The sequence below is a fragment of the Mustela putorius genome, unplaced genomic scaffold, assembly GCF_011764305.1.
Source record: "Mustela putorius furo isolate JIRA1106 unplaced genomic scaffold, ASM1176430v1.1 tig00000083_pilon_pilon_pilon, whole genome shotgun sequence".
Classification (NCBI taxonomy): domain Eukaryota; kingdom Metazoa; phylum Chordata; class Mammalia; order Carnivora; family Mustelidae; genus Mustela; species Mustela putorius.
In genome coordinates, this window is record NW_025421273.1 from 11,741,894 (window position 1) to 11,758,291 (window position 16,398).

The 16,398-nt window shown below is 56.0% G+C and overlaps 2 protein-coding genes across 18 annotated transcripts in view; one reads left to right on the forward strand and one right to left on the reverse strand.

Moving 5' to 3' along the window:
* ZFYVE28 (zinc finger FYVE-type containing 28) overlaps window positions 1-2,138 on the reverse strand; it is a 103,880-nt gene extending 101,742 nt beyond the window's left edge. For 7 of the 11 annotated variants that reach the window (XR_006605197.1, XR_006605195.1, XR_006605194.1 and 4 more), the window contains exon 1: window positions 1,744-2,133. Coding sequence is in view for 6 of the 11 variants with exons in the window: in XM_045074776.1 (XP_044930711.1) it covers window positions 1,744-1,782 (39 nt within the window). In the remaining 5 variants the exon portion in view is untranslated. Of the gene's footprint in view, window positions 1-1,743 lie in introns of all 11 variants that reach the window. The other 4 variants (XR_006605199.1, XR_006605198.1, XM_045074813.1 and 1 more) reach the window with 2 other exon arrangements.
* A 248-nt stretch (window positions 2,139-2,386) lies between these two features.
* The window catches only part of CFAP99 (cilia and flagella associated protein 99), a 35,731-nt gene continuing 21,719 nt past the window's right edge, over window positions 2,387-16,398 (forward strand). For 6 of the 7 annotated variants that reach the window (XR_006605200.1, XR_006605201.1, XM_045074828.1 and 3 more), the window contains exons 1-2: window positions 2,387-2,576; window positions 10,070-10,197. Coding sequence is in view for 4 of the 7 variants with exons in the window: in XM_045074828.1 (XP_044930763.1) it covers window positions 10,087-10,197 (111 nt within the window). In the remaining 3 variants the exon portion in view is untranslated. The remainder of the gene's footprint in view (window positions 2,577-10,069; window positions 10,198-16,398) is intronic. The other variant, XM_045074857.1, reaches the window with a different exon arrangement.

The following is a 16,398-nucleotide window of genomic DNA, read 5'->3' on the forward strand; positions in this document are numbered from 1 at the left end:
GGATCACTGAAAGTATGCAGTTGTTAATGAAACATATGGCCCAGAATTACTTTTTCTCCCCTTCCAACAATACGACACAGTTATGTGATCCTGGAAGCAAGGCCACTGCAGACCTATAGCTGGGAAAGTCATCCCAGAGCCCCTGGACTCCTGACAGTGTTTCTGGAAATACCAGGTTACTTGATCTATGGTACATTTCCCCCGCCAGCCCTTGCTGGCATACACACTGAAAAAAGAACACTGCGGACCACCCTAATGACCTTTCAGCAGGCAGACTCGATTTTCCTTAACTGGGGACAAAGGTCACACAAGCAAAAAGCCATTCCTTGTCCAGATAACCTGTGCAGAGCCTGCCACCTCCCCCAGGCAACCTACAGCAGTATGGCAGGGGAACAGAGACTGGCCTGGGGGGAACTGCAGCCAGGAGCGGTCTGGTGGGAAATGGCAGAGGTCAGGGCGGCCCCATACCACACGCAGACCCGGGGAACACCAGGGTTGCAGGGACAAGGAGCTGCTACATGACAAGAAGGTTGGGAGCGGGAGGCGGCTGCCCCTGGCCGCGAAGAACCCAGCTCCTCTTCGGGTGAGGCCAAGGAGGAGCAAGGCGCACCGCTGGCATCCTAAACCCTCAACCATATGCTCCGGAGAACTCTCTGACCCCAAACACGGAACGCACAAACCCCGCAGATCCCTGGGCTCATCCTAGGACCCGGGGCGCCGGTCTCTCAAACAGACCTGCTGCCTCCCCCGATTGGGCGAATCCAAAGGGCACGGATTTAAAGAAACCTCCCACCCTGAGAGACCACCGACGCCTGGGAGGGCGGGGAAGCCGGATCCAGAAAAGCGGTCAGCGCGGGGGCAGCAGCGGGTTCCTCGGATCGGTCAGTGCCACTGCGGCCTCCATGTCCCTAGGTTGTTGGGTGACCCCACCCGAGCAGTATCGCCCCCAGCCAGGGCCCCAACGCTCCCGCCCGCCCCGCTGTGCCGGCCCCCAGCTTGCGGCCAGGACCCTGCGACCCGCACCCCAGTCCCCAGCCCCGCGCCGGCCACAGCGGACACGAGCCGGGGCCGGCGCGGGGACGCAGCGCCCGCAGTGCGACTGGCGCAGCCAACGAGGCGCGAGGCGCGCCGCCCGGACCCCGACCCTGAGGCCGAGGAAGGCACCCGCCCTGGGTTCAAGAGTACGCGGGTGGGCACGGGCCAAGGACAGGGCCGAGGGGAGGATCAGCGCTAGTTGGGGGAACGCAGGTCCGGGGCAGCGGGACCCGGATAGAGGAAAAATGGGGGTCCCCTCCGAAACTGGGGAAGTGGGGAGAGGGTCTCCTCCGGAGTGCGGCGGGAGGCTGGGAGGCACATTCTGGGTCCAGGATAACGGGGGCGGGCAGAAGAATAAGGGAGCCCTCCGAGGCAGGGAAGAGGGATGGAAAGGTCCCTCCGGGACCCAGGAGAAGTAGGAGGGGTCCGCTTTGGGCTGCGGGCCGGGGACCACGGGATGCGAGCCCGGAGCCACGCATAACAGGGATGAGCAGGGAGCTGGGCGCGTCCCTGCGGCGCCAGAGGGGAAAGAGCGCCCAGGTCCGCGCGCGAGAGCAGGAGAGTCCAAGACCCCGCCGGGGAAGGGGCAGGAGAGGCGGGACCCGCCGCAGGGGTCCCGCGGCCGCGCGTGCGGGTAGCGGAGTGGAGGTCGAGGGTGTCGCGGCAGGCGAGAGAGGGCCAGTCACGCGAGGAGGGGCGGGCGCTCACCTTGGGTTTGTACAGCCACTTTCGGAACCTGTTCATCATCGCCGCGCCGCGCGGACCCGGCCCCGCGGCCCTCGCCTCCGCAGCGCTGCGCCCCGCCCGGCTGCAGCGCGGGGCGGACGCGGGGGCAGGGCCGGGCCGGGGCCCGCGCGGTGCCTGGGCGGCTGGCGCGAGCGGAGCCCAGCGCGGGGCCTGGCGGAGGGTGGCGGACAGGTGCGCGGGGCAGGTGCGCGGTCGGAGATGCTCCGCTAGCGGCGCGCAGGGCGGACCCGCAGCCCCGCAGCAGGCGAACCGGCGGGCAGACAGACGCTGGCACCGCGGCGCCGGCTCCTCGCGGCTCACTGACAACCCGCGCCTCGCGGGCCACCGCGCCGCTCGCCGCACATGCGCCGACGCGCCGCGAGCCCCCTGCCCGCCCGCCCAATCCCGAGGCGCCGTGCCGCGCCCCGCCCGAGGCGCGCTCCCCGAGGGCGACCCAGCGCTCCCGGGAACGGCGAAAAACTACAAGTCCCGATGGGCATTGCGGGGAGGCGGGGCCCTGGAAACACCGCCCTTGGTCGCGCAGGGGGCGCTGTGTATTCTGGGGCTTGTAGTCTTTCCGCAGGGAGAGCCGGAGCGTGCAAGCCGGTTGCTAGGTGACGACGTCCAAACTGCGCCCTTGAGCACACCCCCTGTCCCGGCTGGTGGCGGAGGTCCCGGCTGAGTAAGCGTGAAGTGGGGGACCCGCCTGGCTTTGTGAGACCTGCCGCACCCGCTGGCTCTGGCATCTGCTGTGGCTGCGGGTGGAAGTGGGACGGGAGGTTGGCGGCAGGAGCGCCCGCGAAGCCGGCCCGCAGGTAGGAGGTGGGAAGGAAGCAGGTAGGGAGCCGATAGGGAGGAGGGCGAGGCCGGTCCCCTCAGCCGTCCCCTCAGCCGTCTCCTCAGCACCAGCGCCTCTCTCCAGTAGCTTCCCATGGTCTGCAGGCGGTGCTCATCCTCCTTTTGCTTCTCATCTTTCTTTCGCTGACCACCTTTCTGGGCTTCTTCCCAGCTTCTTGATTAAAGTTAACTGTGCTTTTGTTTTCTTTTTAATCGCTACAATAAACGGTGCTTTTCATAAAGATTTTCTACCGTATTTACTACTTCCCCCAACCGTGCCCTAATTTGGATCCATAAAGACAATCACCAAAATCTAAGAACCTATTATGTATCAAGCAGAGAGCTAAAAACAAATGTGTTGAATACAAAAAAACTTAAATTCCCATTGACAGCTGTAGAAACTGAGGGAGAAGATGCTGCTATGCTCTTGGCTTTAGGAGAGGGTCCAGATCAAGGACAGCAGGCCCCCAGCAGTTTCGCACTTTCCCCTGACCCCACCCAGCACCTCTCTCTCGGTGTTCTGAAATGTGCAGACTTGGGGTGCAGGAAATGGAAGGAATGTCTCCCTTGGTAGAGAACTTACTCTCTGAGACTCCTGTTATTTATCAGTGGTCCCAGGGCTAAGTGCTCTGATGGCTCTGGGTCCCTGAGCTCTTTAGTCTATGAGAGTCAATGAGACTGGGCACAAGCAGCCTCGGGGATTTCCTTATGTACTGGTGGTGGGCCATGTTCATTTTTGAGTGCCTGGTTGATGTTCCCTACTCCCTCCAGCTACTACTGAATCGCTGCTCCCGTAAGCAGCAAACACACTACCCACACACCCTGAGTTGCCTCTTATCTTCAGCTCTTCTGCATCTTCTTTCTGGAGCCCACTCTTGTGGGCTCCAGGTCTGATTTTTCACTCTAATCAGATTTTTACCCAACTCCTACTCCAAAGTTCTTCATCAAAGTCATTGTTGACCCCGATATTGCTAAGTCCAGTGATCAGATCCCCATCTCTTCCTGGAACTGTCAGCAGCAGGCAACCCGGCCAAGTGCTTGCCTCCTTAACACGCCACCTTGCTTGACTGGAACAGATCACACTCCCTGACTCTCCTCTTGTGGTTGCTCCTTCTCAGTCTTCTTGGCTGGGGTCCCCTCTGTTTCCCAGCCTCCTAACACAAGAGCTCCAGGACTCAGTCCTTGGAAGCTCTTCTCTTCACTCCTTCCCTGGGTGATTTTCTGCAGTCACACAGTCTGATAAAAAACCATTTTCTCCTGACCTTTCCAAAACATATATCTCTAGCCTGAACATCACCCTGGGACTGCAGACCCCGTTACCTATTCTTTGCCGGTAGAAGTCTAACAAGTCCCCTTAAACTCAACATGCCCAAATGGACTCTCCATCTTTCCCCCTAAGACCTCCTCCTCCCCAGCCAGTGCTTCTAGCATGAGAACTCGGGATAGAAACTTGGGTGCCTGCTCTCTATGGTTCTGTCCTTGGCCAACTCCAAGGCTGGGGCTGTTACTGCTGTGCAGAGGCTTCCCCCGATGCCTCCCAGTTTGAAACTGTGCTTGGGAGGAAGGCTGACTTCAGGGAAGTGAGTATATCAGTTAAGATTAGGTTCTTAATCTTAAGATTAAGCTAGGGGTGCCTGGGCGGCTGAGTTGGTTAAGCATCGACTCTTGGCTTTGGCTTAGGTCATGATCTTATGGGTTATGGAATAGAGCCCTGTGTCTGGCTCCCGCTCAGTAGGGAGTCTGCTTCTTTCTCTCTCTGCCCCTCCCCTTGCTCATGTTCACTCTTGCTCTCGCTCTCTCTCTCCCTAAAATAAAAAAATCTTTTAAAATTTTTTAGGGGCACCCCAGGTGGCTCAGTAGGTTAAGTGGCTGCCTTTGGCTTGGATCATGATCCCAGAGTCCTGGAATCAAGCCCCACATCAGGCTCCCTGCTCTTGGGGAAACTGCTTCCCCCTCTGCCCCCCCCCCCCCGCTCATGTTCTCTGTCTCTCTCTCTCTCTTAAATAAATAGCATCTTTTTAGAAATTTTTAAAGATTAGATTAAGCTACATGTAACAAAAACCCCCAAGATCATAGTGACCCAAATAAGATCATTCATGTTTCCATAAAGGAGGTTAGTGGGGAGGCAATCCTGGAAGATATAGCAGCTATAGAAAGCCACCAGGGACTTGGTTCTTCTCTCTTCCTTCTCTGCCATCTTGAACATGTTTCCTCACAGTCCAGAATGGCTGCCCAAGTTCCTGCCATCACTTCTGAGTCCAGGCAGCAGGATGGGAAAGAGAAAAAGCATGTATGCATCTGCCTTTTTAGAAAGAATGTCCTGAAATCTCACACCTTCATGGCATACCCAGCTGTCACAAAGGTGGGAGAATGTCATCTTCCAGCTGGGCAGCAAAAAACCCAACTAAAACTTGGTGCTTTGTTACTCAGGAGGAAAGGGGGTCTGGAGATTAAAAAGCAACCAGCAAAACCTGCCATGGGGGTCTGTACTTAGAGCACAAGCCTTCAGAGCATGACTTGGCAAAAATCCTTCAGAGAATTTTACTAGGCTCAAAAGCCAGGGAAAGAATGTATATGAATTAATGCAATTTGGTATCTATGGAAATGAAGGCTCTCTAGTGGCTGGGACTGTTGAACTGGTTTGTGTCTGATGGAATTTAAACCTCCTGTAATCTCATTTCTTTCTATAAATAGGATTTGCTAAGAAAAGAGAAGCTTTGGTCCAGCCCACCTTTAAAGTTTCCTTAAATATGAGGCGGTCAAGTCTTGATTAGGGGAGTTAAATCTTGAGAATTAAATGCCACTTCCCAACCTCTGGTTTTGCCCCCATTAAAACAAAACCAAGGAGCTAAGAGCATGTATCAGAATCAGATGACTTTATACCTGTCTCCCACCCAGACATGTGATCATATTGCCTAAGCTCATAGGCCAACTTCAGTGAGAACGTAAAACTCCAAGGTCTCTTTTCCTGATGTCCACCTTCTTGGTGCAGCTGCTGCTTGCTGGGGTGAGGGTGCAGATCCCCTGGCCCAGGAGCCCTGGGCCTGACAGTGAGCCAGGGACCCCTCTCTCCTCCCCACAACCCCCCACAGACTCCCTTCTGCAGCCACCACCTGGCTCATGCTGTCATAGCTTCCAGTTTGTTCTATCCAGGCCAGCTCTGGATTTGGGGGACAGCTTGGGAGGTTCCCTTGCTCTTCGTGGACTTGTGTCCTCACCAAAGGGCCGCTAGAAGCATGCTTTCTCTGGAATGTTCCAGCTCCAGGATAGGAGGGAGGGCAGGAAAGTCATCTGCCCTGGAGCAGCTCCCCTGCATGCAGACCGCCCAAATCAGCTGCTGGAGGGAGGGAGCCCTTTTCTGACTGTTCTTGGTTCCTCCAGGCTGAACTGTGTTCAGAGCAGAGGCAGGATGGTAGGGTCAAGGGCGAGACCCCATCTAGGGGCAGCGCCCCCAAGGGAGAGCCGGGAGAAGGGATAAAAGATACTGCATCCTTAACATTGTTTCTATAAAAACGGACTTTTTACTTGTTGCACTCATTTTCTTGTGAGCTCTGGAATATGTGAATGTTATTTGCCTTTATTATGTTGGCATGGTGCCTCTTTCACCCAGGAATGGCTCCCCCCGAGATGTTCTCACGAGTCAGGCAGAGAGGCTCAATCTCCAACTCCTCAAGGGGTTTGTTCTCATCCACATCTACTTGCTTAGTAAATCTTGTCATATCTGTTATCCTCCATTTAAATGAAACAATAAAACTGAACTCTGTTGAACTATAGGATCTATGGGAGCACAGGTTTTAAAAAACACTAATATGATCTTTGGGGAGATCTATCTCTGGGTGTCAAAGCCATCTTTCAGATTAAAACTATGAGTACCGGTTAGGGTACCTTCTGGCACCTTCTGGCACCTTCTGGACCTTCTGGCACCTTTTTGTGCCCTGTTGTTCACCCTGCAGACACAGCTGTGGCACTGGCTGGGGACCAGCTCCAGTAAGGGCCAGGACTTAGAGGCAGGAAAGCAGGGTCCTGTTCCAGCTGCTCATGGGGGCGTCACACAAGTTCAGACGAGTTCAGAGAAGGCACAGAGAAGGGACAAGTTGGGGGAGGAGGAAGCCAGCCTTCACAGGGGCTGTGTTTGCATCAGGTGTTGTTGGGATGCCTAGGAGCTCACCAGGGAGAGGACAAAGAGTGTTCAAGTTTCGGGAGACACATGTCAGGGGTGTGGGAGCCAGTGAGAAGCCTGGTGGACAGAGCTGGGGTAAAGCAGAAGCAGGAAAAGGGCTCAGGATCTGGGATCCTAGATTAGGAAGGGTCCCCCAGGAGCTGAGAACTTGGAGGGATTTGTTCATGATGGCTGTTAGTGGCAGGAGACTCTCCTGACCTGAGACCACTCCTCCCCAAACCTCCCTCCCCTCAGAGGGTAGCACCGCCCCTGTCTGATCTACCAGGGGCCTTGGGTCCTCCTGCCTTTCCCCCACACTGGGCACAGAACCTACCTAATAAAATAAGGTGTTCCTGGGTCCATCAGCTGCATCAGGCGGAGAAAAACCCAATCTTGCTAGGGCAAAGATTGCAAATGGTGGAAATAAATCTCTTCCAGGACTTCACCAGAGTCTGTGTTTCCTTCATGGCCCCTGAGGCCTGTCACTGCAAGCCAGACCCCAGGAAGGGGTCCCTCAGAGCCGGGATCTGGGCAGACCCCCTCCCTAGAGTCCAGGCCCCACACCAAGAAAAGGAACTGGCTACACGTCCCTCAGTGCCACCTTTGGCTCAGAGATTCCTTCAGGTCGTGCCCAGAGCTCACTCCCTTGGTACTGATCACTCATGCGCACTTTGGGGCAAGACCAGTTGTAGAAATAGGGCTGTGTCACACCAGAGTCCCCCACAGGTCTTGGCCGTTACCTTCAGCAGTTTGCCCTGGTTTCTGTAGGACCATTGGCTGGTCTCAGTGCATTTCCCTGTTTCGAAAGGACTTTCCTAGTCACATACAAGAGAGGGTCCTGCTGGCTTCAGTCCCTGCTAAGTAGGGCTGGCCCCAGGAGCAGCCCCTGAGGGGACAGCCCCAGGTCAGGCCTGCAGGGCTGGGTGGTACAGGGGCCTAGGGATGCAGCCAGCAGATGGGAGAGGATGCAGACTGGTCCTGACCTTGACCAGGGCAGTGTCGAAGCCTCTTTCCCTGAGCGCTTGGTAAAACCCACTCAGAACGGTGCCAGGTGCAGGGCTCCTGCTAGAGCCCCTTGTACTGGGTTCTGATGTCCTTGGCCTGCCACCTGCTATCACCTAGAAATTCTCTTGCTTTCTGGTCCCTTGTGTGAACCGACAGGGAAGGGTGTGGGGCCTTGCCTGTCTGCACATGCCATCCTTCTGTCCAGGTCAGAGATGGATTCAATGCTGGGTAATCTGAGGCCACTCCAAACTCCTGTCCCTTCTGAGGCCACCTGCTCTCTCCCTCGGTGACAAAAGGCACTTGGGAGCCCCGTCTACCAGGAAACCCACCCATCCTTCCTTTCTGTAACATCTTCTCTCCTGATTCCCCTCTTCTCTTTCTGGAGTGCCTGTTAATTGGCACGTGGACTTTTTGGAGAGGTTCTCTGCTTTCCTGTGTGCTTTTCTCCTACTTTCTGCATCTTCATCTTTTTTTTTTTTTTTTTTAAGATTTTGTTTATTCAGGGGCACCTGGGTGATTCAGTGGGTTAAGCCTCTGCCTTCGGCTCAGGTCATGATCTTAGGGTCCTGGGATCGAGCTCCACATCAGGCTCTCTGCTCAGCAGGGGGCCTGCTTCTCCCCCCCCACCCACCGCCTGCTTCTCTGCCAACTTGTGATCTCTGTCTGTCAAATAAATAAATAAAATCTTTTTTTAAAAAAAGATTTTGTTTATTCATTAGAGCGAGAGAACGCACAAGTGTGGAGATAGACAGAGGGAAAAGCAGACTCCCTGCAGAGCAGAGAGCCCAACATAGGGCCCAATCCCAGGACTCCAGGATCACGACCAAAACCAAAGGCAGCATCTTTTTTTTTTTTTTTAATTTATTTATTTGACACACAGAGAGAGATCACAAGTAGGCAGAGCAGCAGGCAGAGAAAGAGAGGGGGAAGCAGGCTCCCTGTGGAGCAGAGAGCCCGACGCGGGGCTCGATCCCAGGACCCTGAGACCATGACCCCAGCCGAAGGCAGTGGCTTAACCCACTGAGCCACCCAGGCGCCCCCAAAGGCAGAGTCTTAACCAACTGAGCCCTCCAGGGCCCCTGGACTTCATTATTTTTTTGCTCTCAGGGAGATTTTCTCAACTTTACCTTCTGCCCCTTGTATTCACATCTTTAGTTCTGCTGCCATATTTTCATTTGCAAGAACTCCGTTTTCCGCCGGGGTTCCTCGTTCCTCAGATCCCATATGGCTAGTCTTTGGGAGGAGGTGTGCTTGAATCTGGGCTTGAACTCTGCTCCTCCTCTCGCTGGCTTGCTTCAGTGTTTCGTGTCAGAGGTTCTCTGAGGCGACCTCTGGTATTTGGTCCTCACTCTCCTTAAAGCGCTGGGGGACTCAGCCAGCGGCCACATCGGCTGAGATAGCCCATCTCCCTGGGGACCCTAGTGACAGTTTGCTTTTCTGACCTGTCTCCCCTAGGGGGCCTCAGCTGGGGGCTGCTATCTAGAGCCATCCCAAGTTGTTGGGGGTGAAACAGAGGTGCCTCAGTGGTCCCCAGGGCACTGGCAGCCTGGCTCTGCCAACAGCAGGTGCCTGGGAAGACCAGCAGGGGGGCGGCAGGTGGGGAGGGAGCACCTGCTGGGCCTGTCCACCCCTCTCCAAGGACAATTTGGAGGTTACCTGTTAGAACTGGTTCCTGGGGGCCCAGCCCCACCCCAGACAGCTTCTCCAATGTCTCCCAGAGAGGGTCTCTGGGCAAACCGGTTTCCTGGAGATAGTATGTTTCTGGAATGTTCAGTGCCCATACCAGGTCTGACTACTTACCAATTGTGCATTCTCTCTAGGTTTTGGGTCCTTCGTCTTTAAAATGGGGGTGTTGGCTCTGGTGACCAGAGGACTCTTTTTGCTCCAGCCTTTGGGGATTAGGTTACCCACCCCTCTGGGCAAGGCCTGCTGCCTAGACAGTCACTGAACCCCACCTGGGCTGAGAGCTGCTCAGAGCTTCCCCCACTCCCAGGGGTCATCCCTACCTTTGCACAGTTGCAGGCCTTGGGGCCACATTGGGTGCCTGGGAGCGTCTAGGGGCTGTGGGTGAGGGCTCCCCAAGGCCAGCCTGGGCCCTGCAAGTAGCAGAGGCCTGCAGGGATGCAGTCCTGGAAGTGGGCCGAGATTACCCAGCTGGGGTTCCTCCTTCCCTCTAACACACTCCCTCACTGTGAGAGGCCCCAGGCTCCCCAGAGGCCCCAGGCTATCTGTGGCTAAGGGGTCTGTGGCTGCCTTTGCCACCTGCTGAGGCTGTGGAGCATGTGACCTGGAGTGGTTTGCTTTTAGGGTCCTGCCCTGGGAAGATGGCCTACTATGGAAAATGCATTGAAACTGTCATTGAGCAATTGAACAAATTTCAGCCTGAGAAGGACAGTCCTGAGCAGTTCTTGGAGGCGACATCCACAGCCCTACAGGTAGGGCCAGAGGGCAGCTCGGGGCTTGCTGCGAGGCTTGCCCATGACACCTGTCATGTAGCTAGTTACCTTCTAGCAAAACAACATCAAATTCCTTCCTCACAGCTACTTCCCTTCTGACCTGTGGAGAGACCTTGAGCACAGCTCCTAGGTGTGCGTGGTGTCACTGTAGGTCACAACGATGACCCTTCAGGGACAGGTCACCATGTGTGACCTCAAGAGGCACTCTTGTTGATCAGAATGTCACCCCAGTGTTGTGAAAAGAAATAAGGCCTCCGCAACCCAGGACATACCTGTGCGGTACCATCCCAAACCAAAAATAGGGAAGAGTCACGTTAAATGGGCCACCACTCCGGAGAGTGGCGTCCTTCCTGGGGCAGCTCTGCACGGACAGTGAGTGGGCTAACTGGCCTCCCACAGAGCAGTGAGGCCCGAAGGAGCCCACCCCACACTCCACCGCTCCTTCCTCTTGTGATCTACACCTGGAAGAAACAAGGGACCTTCCCCTTGGCAACTCAGCCCTGTCTCTGTGCCCCAGGATGGTCCCTGTCCTTTTCTGCCCCAACTGCAGCCCACCCCCATTTCCAGCATGTACAGCAGGATCCCAGGATGGGAGTGGTGTGGCTCTGGCCCCTCCCAACCCCTCAGCAGCCCTCGGAGGCCTTGCTGGGATGGAGGTCTCTGCCCTTGTGTCCACCGGCCATGTGTCGAGGGCGGAGCCCAGGGAGCAGGAGTGTGCATTGCGGGGGGACCTTCGGGACTTTGGGAACATGGGTCCCATTGGAAAATCTGTGGGATAGCCCACCGCCCGCCACCCACCATCATCATCCAGCATTGAGAACAACTGCACCTGCAGCGGCTTGAAGGTAGGCTGGGCTGTGGTGTGAACGCCACAAACTTCTACTGCAAGCTTGCCTCTGATTGCTTTACCAGGGCCCTTGGGAGCTATTTAGCACCCACCCCCTGGGGAACAGCTGTGACCAGGCCCCACCTCCACTACCCCCCACCTGCTCAGCTGCAGCGTTTGCCAGGCCCCAGGCCAGAGACGGACTCCCTTTCCCTTGGGGTGTGGTAGGGGATTCTCCTCCTTTATGGGCTGCCTGTGGTATGGCAGCCTGAAAACCCAGAGACAGGATGGGGTAGGTGGTTACTGGCAGCTGAAGGGTCCTGAGCCCTGGGTGGTAGGCACACAAAAAGGCTGGAGGGGTTCCAGCAACCAGAGCCTCTCCCACAGGAGAAAGCTTGGGACTCTGCTGACCCAGGGCCTGCTCCCAGTGTCACTCAGGGGAAGACCAGGCAGGTCTCGGGGAACACTCCTCCCCCCAGGCCCCTGCACCCTTCTTTCGAGCTCTTGCCCTCAGAGCCTAGGTTTGGTGGGGAGGTGGTCAGGCCACAATGCTCCAGCCCCAGGAGGAACTGGCCTCCCCAGTGCCTGCTTGCCGCCTGGCCCCTTGGGCTACTCCAGGGCACAGCTGAGCTTCTCTGTCTGCCACAGGTCTTTCCCAGCAGCCATGACTGCTGTTAGTCTTCTTGTCCTAAAAGGAAGACCTCCCTTGAGGGTCTCACCTTCCACTTCTGAGAAGGCTCCTCTGCCTGTGCCCCTCCAAAATTTTCCCCCACTGCTCAGCACAAACAGTGGAGTTACTGTCTTTATTTCTAAATAACAACTGTTACAGAAAGTTGCGTTTGTTACAACAAATAGTGTGGGTCATTTTTCCCCACAACCAACAGATTATTATGGGCAAGCCCCGCATGATTCCGCCCACCCTGCTCTGTGTGCGTTTCTGTGGGGAGGGAGATCAGCACGGCGTCCGCGCCCCGGAGAGCCGCCCGGGATCTCTGCAATGGGCACCGATGCTCACACCGGGCAGAGAGGCAGCTGGGCCCCCAGATCCTTTCAAATGTCCACCTCGAGTCCAGGCAGCTGGGACAACACACTCTTGTCTCCAGTTGTCAGAAAATTGGTATGATCTGCTGCTTTTGTTGGACAAATGCTCAAGACTGCCACCTGACAGAGAATGACCTGGCATGTAAATGGGCCAGCAGTCCAGAGAAGGGCAGTCCAGAGAAGGGCAGCAGTCCAGAGAAGGTTCAAAAAAGATAAGTTGCAGTCCTAACCACTGGTTACCTGTGAATGTGACCTCACTGAGAAACACCGTCTTTACAGATATCATTAAGAATCTCGAGATAAGATCATCCTTGATTCAGGATGAGCCCCAAATCCAGTGACTAGCATCGTTGTAAGAAGAGGGAAATCAGGGCACAGATGCAGAGACACAAGGAAGAAGTCCATGTAACCTCAGAGGCAGAGTTTAGTGATACATCTATGAGCTATGGATACTGGGACGGTTGAAACTACCCAAAGCAGGGGAGAAACACGGCATGGACTCTCCCTCTGGTCCCCAAGAAGGGGCCGACCTCCCAACATCTCACTTTTGGAATTCTGTCATTCCTATTGTTTTCAGCTGCAAAGTGGGTGGCAATTTGTTAAGCAGCCCCAGGACATTTGCACAGACAGGGAGCCTGCTGAGGGATGCCAAGGACAGAGGGGCCAGGTTGGCACACTCCAGGTGGCTGCCAGAATGCTGGGGACCAGGTGGGGAGGAGCGCACCTGAGGTGGTCAGATGGAGTCTGGCTGGAAAAGTGGGGAAAGGTCCAAGGACTTGTGGGCTGGGGGAAGGTGCGCTGACTTCCTCTCTGCAGATCGATCTATAGATCACACAGGGATCCGTCACCACTTCAGACATGTGGTGCTGAGACATGGGGCTGAGCCTCTCCAGGTGCCAGTCTCCAGAGTAGCCTGAGAGCGATATGGAGGAACCAGCTGGAGCTGGAGAAGGGAGGCAGGGACAGGTGGGCACGAGGGTGATGGTGCCAGCAACCAGGCATGCTGCCAACCGGCGTCCTGCGCTGGCCAGAAAGCCTGGTTCTCCTGTGCTCCCTGGACAGGCCCTCAGGGTGGGACGGGAATGAGGAGGAGCTCCTCCCTCCACCCTCTGCCCCACCCCATGCTCCCAGCTCTGACCCCCCCACAGTTAATGTCACTTGGGAACAGGCATCATTAGAGCACCATGATGGTGGGTAGACTTGAGAGTTTCCTGAAGGGGGATGGATGCTGGGGGGCAGTACTCTTTAGGTCCTGCCTTGGGCTATTCCGTCCCCTCCTGCGCACCCCCAGAACCCCACATGGCCAGCTGGCATGACGGCTGGGCCACCAGGCTGGACAGGTGGGGGCATCCTGGGTAGAGCAGACAGCATGGGCTCTCTGCAGAGCCCATGAGGTCTCAGCAGCCTCCAACAAGGGTCTGCCTTTGAGAGTAAGCACCTGAGGGCTTGTGGAGAATGGGGATCTGCCGGGCAGAGGGGTCTGCATGAGCCAGGGACAGTGGAATCCTGACCTGTGGCAGGCGCTATGTGGGCGCGGTGGCCCAGTGGGGCCTGAGTGCATAGAAGCTTAGACCCCGGGGCCATCATGGCAGCCGTAGGCAAGGACTGGCAGGCAGGTGAGTCCTAAGTAGGAGAAGGGAATGGTCAGCACAGGGCTGGCAATAGAGGCACTGGACAGTTGTTCAGTCCAACAGTTCAGGGGTAAGGCAGGGCAGGGAGAGGCCCAGCAGAGCACCCAGCCCAGGCCCCCCAGCCAGGGAGAGAGGTGCTGGGGAGGGTAGTTAGGGGAAGGGGAGGGGGCTCGTGCAGGAAGGTAGGGGGGAAAGCAGGGGCCAGGGGCCTGAAATCACCAGCCATGGCCTTGCCCGGGAGGCAGCAGGTGCCAGAGGCCACATCCCAGAATGCCGTTCTCATTCTTCTGGTCAGTAGCTTCACAGGAGGCCTGGGCTCAGGAAATCATTTTTGTTTGAGTTTCAGTGCCTCGTTTATTGACATCAAATATCCAAAATCCAAAAGATCCAAAATTGTGTCCATTGGTGAGGGAGGATTCTCCCTCCCCCACCAGCCCTCCTGGGAGATAAGCAGAGACCAGTATCCTGTAGTTCCTTCCAGAGACGTGAAGGACTCTCTCACAGAGACTCTATGGGTGTCAAAAATTACATCTACATGGTATCTTTTACATATAAAAGCAATATCACTTTTGTATAAAATTTTCAGACAGTTTTAGCCATTGGTAGCCCCTGGTCGCACAGTCCTGCACTTGGCCATTGGCCCTGAAGCTTCCCTGGGAGCTTGTTCCGTGTCTGTGGATGCAAGAACATCCTCCTACTGGCTGTGACCATCACGCAGCCATCTCTACCTGATGGGCTTGGAGGTCCTTTCTGGTATTTGAGGGTGAGAAGCACCACGGAGCTGATGGGTGTGCCTGGGCCTCTGCAGCTGGGGTCATGTCCCAGAAGAGGCAGCTTCTCCATGAGAGAGAGAGGGCCCTGGTGAGCTCTCTAGACACAGCCAGCTGACCGTGTCCTCGGCAGTCAGGGAGTGTCTGTTCCCCTCCAGTCTGGCTTACACACTGCGCTGGCAGCTGGTTTCATCGTTGCCAAATAGGTGCGAAAGGGCGTTTGGGGTAGTTCTAATCAACATTTCTCTTATTTTAGTTTTGAAACAGTATGTGTTTCTGCGACTGAACTATCTACTTGAACATGTATCTTTTGGGAAACAGTGTTTGACTATGAGACAATCCCAGAAAGCAATGACTTGAAGAAATTAGAGGTATTTTTGCTCACGTAGGAAGCAGTCTGCAGACAGGCAGTCTAGGGTGGGTTCAGCGGCCCTGGTACCATTAGGAATGCATTCTCCTTCCTCTCTGCTTGGCGCTCCTTAGAATGTACCTCTATCTTGCGGTCACAAAACAGCTGCCCTGCCTCCAACATTGCATCCATATTCCAGGTAAGAAGAGGAGAGAGGCAAACAGCACAAGGCAGGTGCCAGGTGAATCTGCCTAACTTTCTAAGAGCCTTCTTGGAGGCTACACCAGGCAATCTGCCATTAAATCTCATTGATTAAAGCCCTTTTTTACATGGTTCCATCAGCAGGGGGCTGGAAAAAATTCGGGCTGAGCACACCATCCACGATGAGATAGCATTCTTCTATTGGACAGCAGAAGGGGAGAAAGGGTTGTGCCGACATCTGGCAGCCCCAACATTCTCTCTCTGCTCTTCTCCCTGGCTTCATTCTTGGCATCACTGATGACCAGGGCTCCTAGGTATTTTGCCACATGCTGAAATCCGCACCCAGGCCCCTTTCCTGCCCTGGACCCTGGTCTTGCCCTGCCCTATCTCTGCGGTACCAGCAGGCAAGCCGGTCTGGGAACTCCTGCAGGAGGCAGCTGGTGATGGTGGAACATGGGCAGGCTTGCAGGCCTCTGGGTCTTCTGCCCCGCAGGCCTGGTCCTCTCCCAGGACTTTCCATGAAACTCTTATCCAAGGGCTGGCTAACCTCCCTGGGGGCCACCCGGGAGCTGTGTACTTGGGAGTCCTGAACTGGACCGAGGCCTAAAATGGTATCACAACACTGTGTCTCCTGGATGGCCACCACCCTCTAGGTTCTGTGACCAAGGCTAGCTTGGGGTTAAGGGTAAGCTCTGGTACTGGGGCCCTCTCTGCAACTCAGCCTGGCCCTACCTCCTTTCAGGAAAAGCCTGGTCAGCCCAGCCAACCCAGCCCCAGCAACCCTCTGCCAGCCTGGCCAGAAGGAGCCTCAGCGGCCTCTGACCCATGTCACCCCACCAGGCCTCGGTCTCCCCTCTGTGACCAGCTGGGTTCCCTGGAGGCAAGGACCTGGCCCTGGACCCAGCCTAACCCCTGGACCAGGGTGTCATTTACTGCTTGGCTCTGCATCTTCCAGGACCCCTGGGCCCTGTGCAGCCCTGCCTGACCTCCTTGCCTGGGGCATGATGTCATGAGGGCTTCCAGCCACAGGCTCAAGGCTCTGACCTTATTAAAAATACAGACTCCTGCTTCCTAAATGCAGATGCAATGAATGAGAAGCAGAGTCACTGTTGTCTGAGCCTCAGAGGCAGGCATCCTGCAGAATCATCAGCCTCGCTCCAGCCCCGCTGACTCACTGCTCTCCTGCCTGCCAGCGGGGCCGCCCCGAGCTTCCTCGGGCTTTCTCAGACAATGAACACCCAGTGTGGGCACAGCCCAGGGGTCAGGGGATTGTGCAGGGAAACTGACGCAGAAGCCTGGCTGGATGGAGACCCCGCTCTGCACCCAGTCTGTGCTCAGCAAGGTCTCTGGGTCCCTACCATA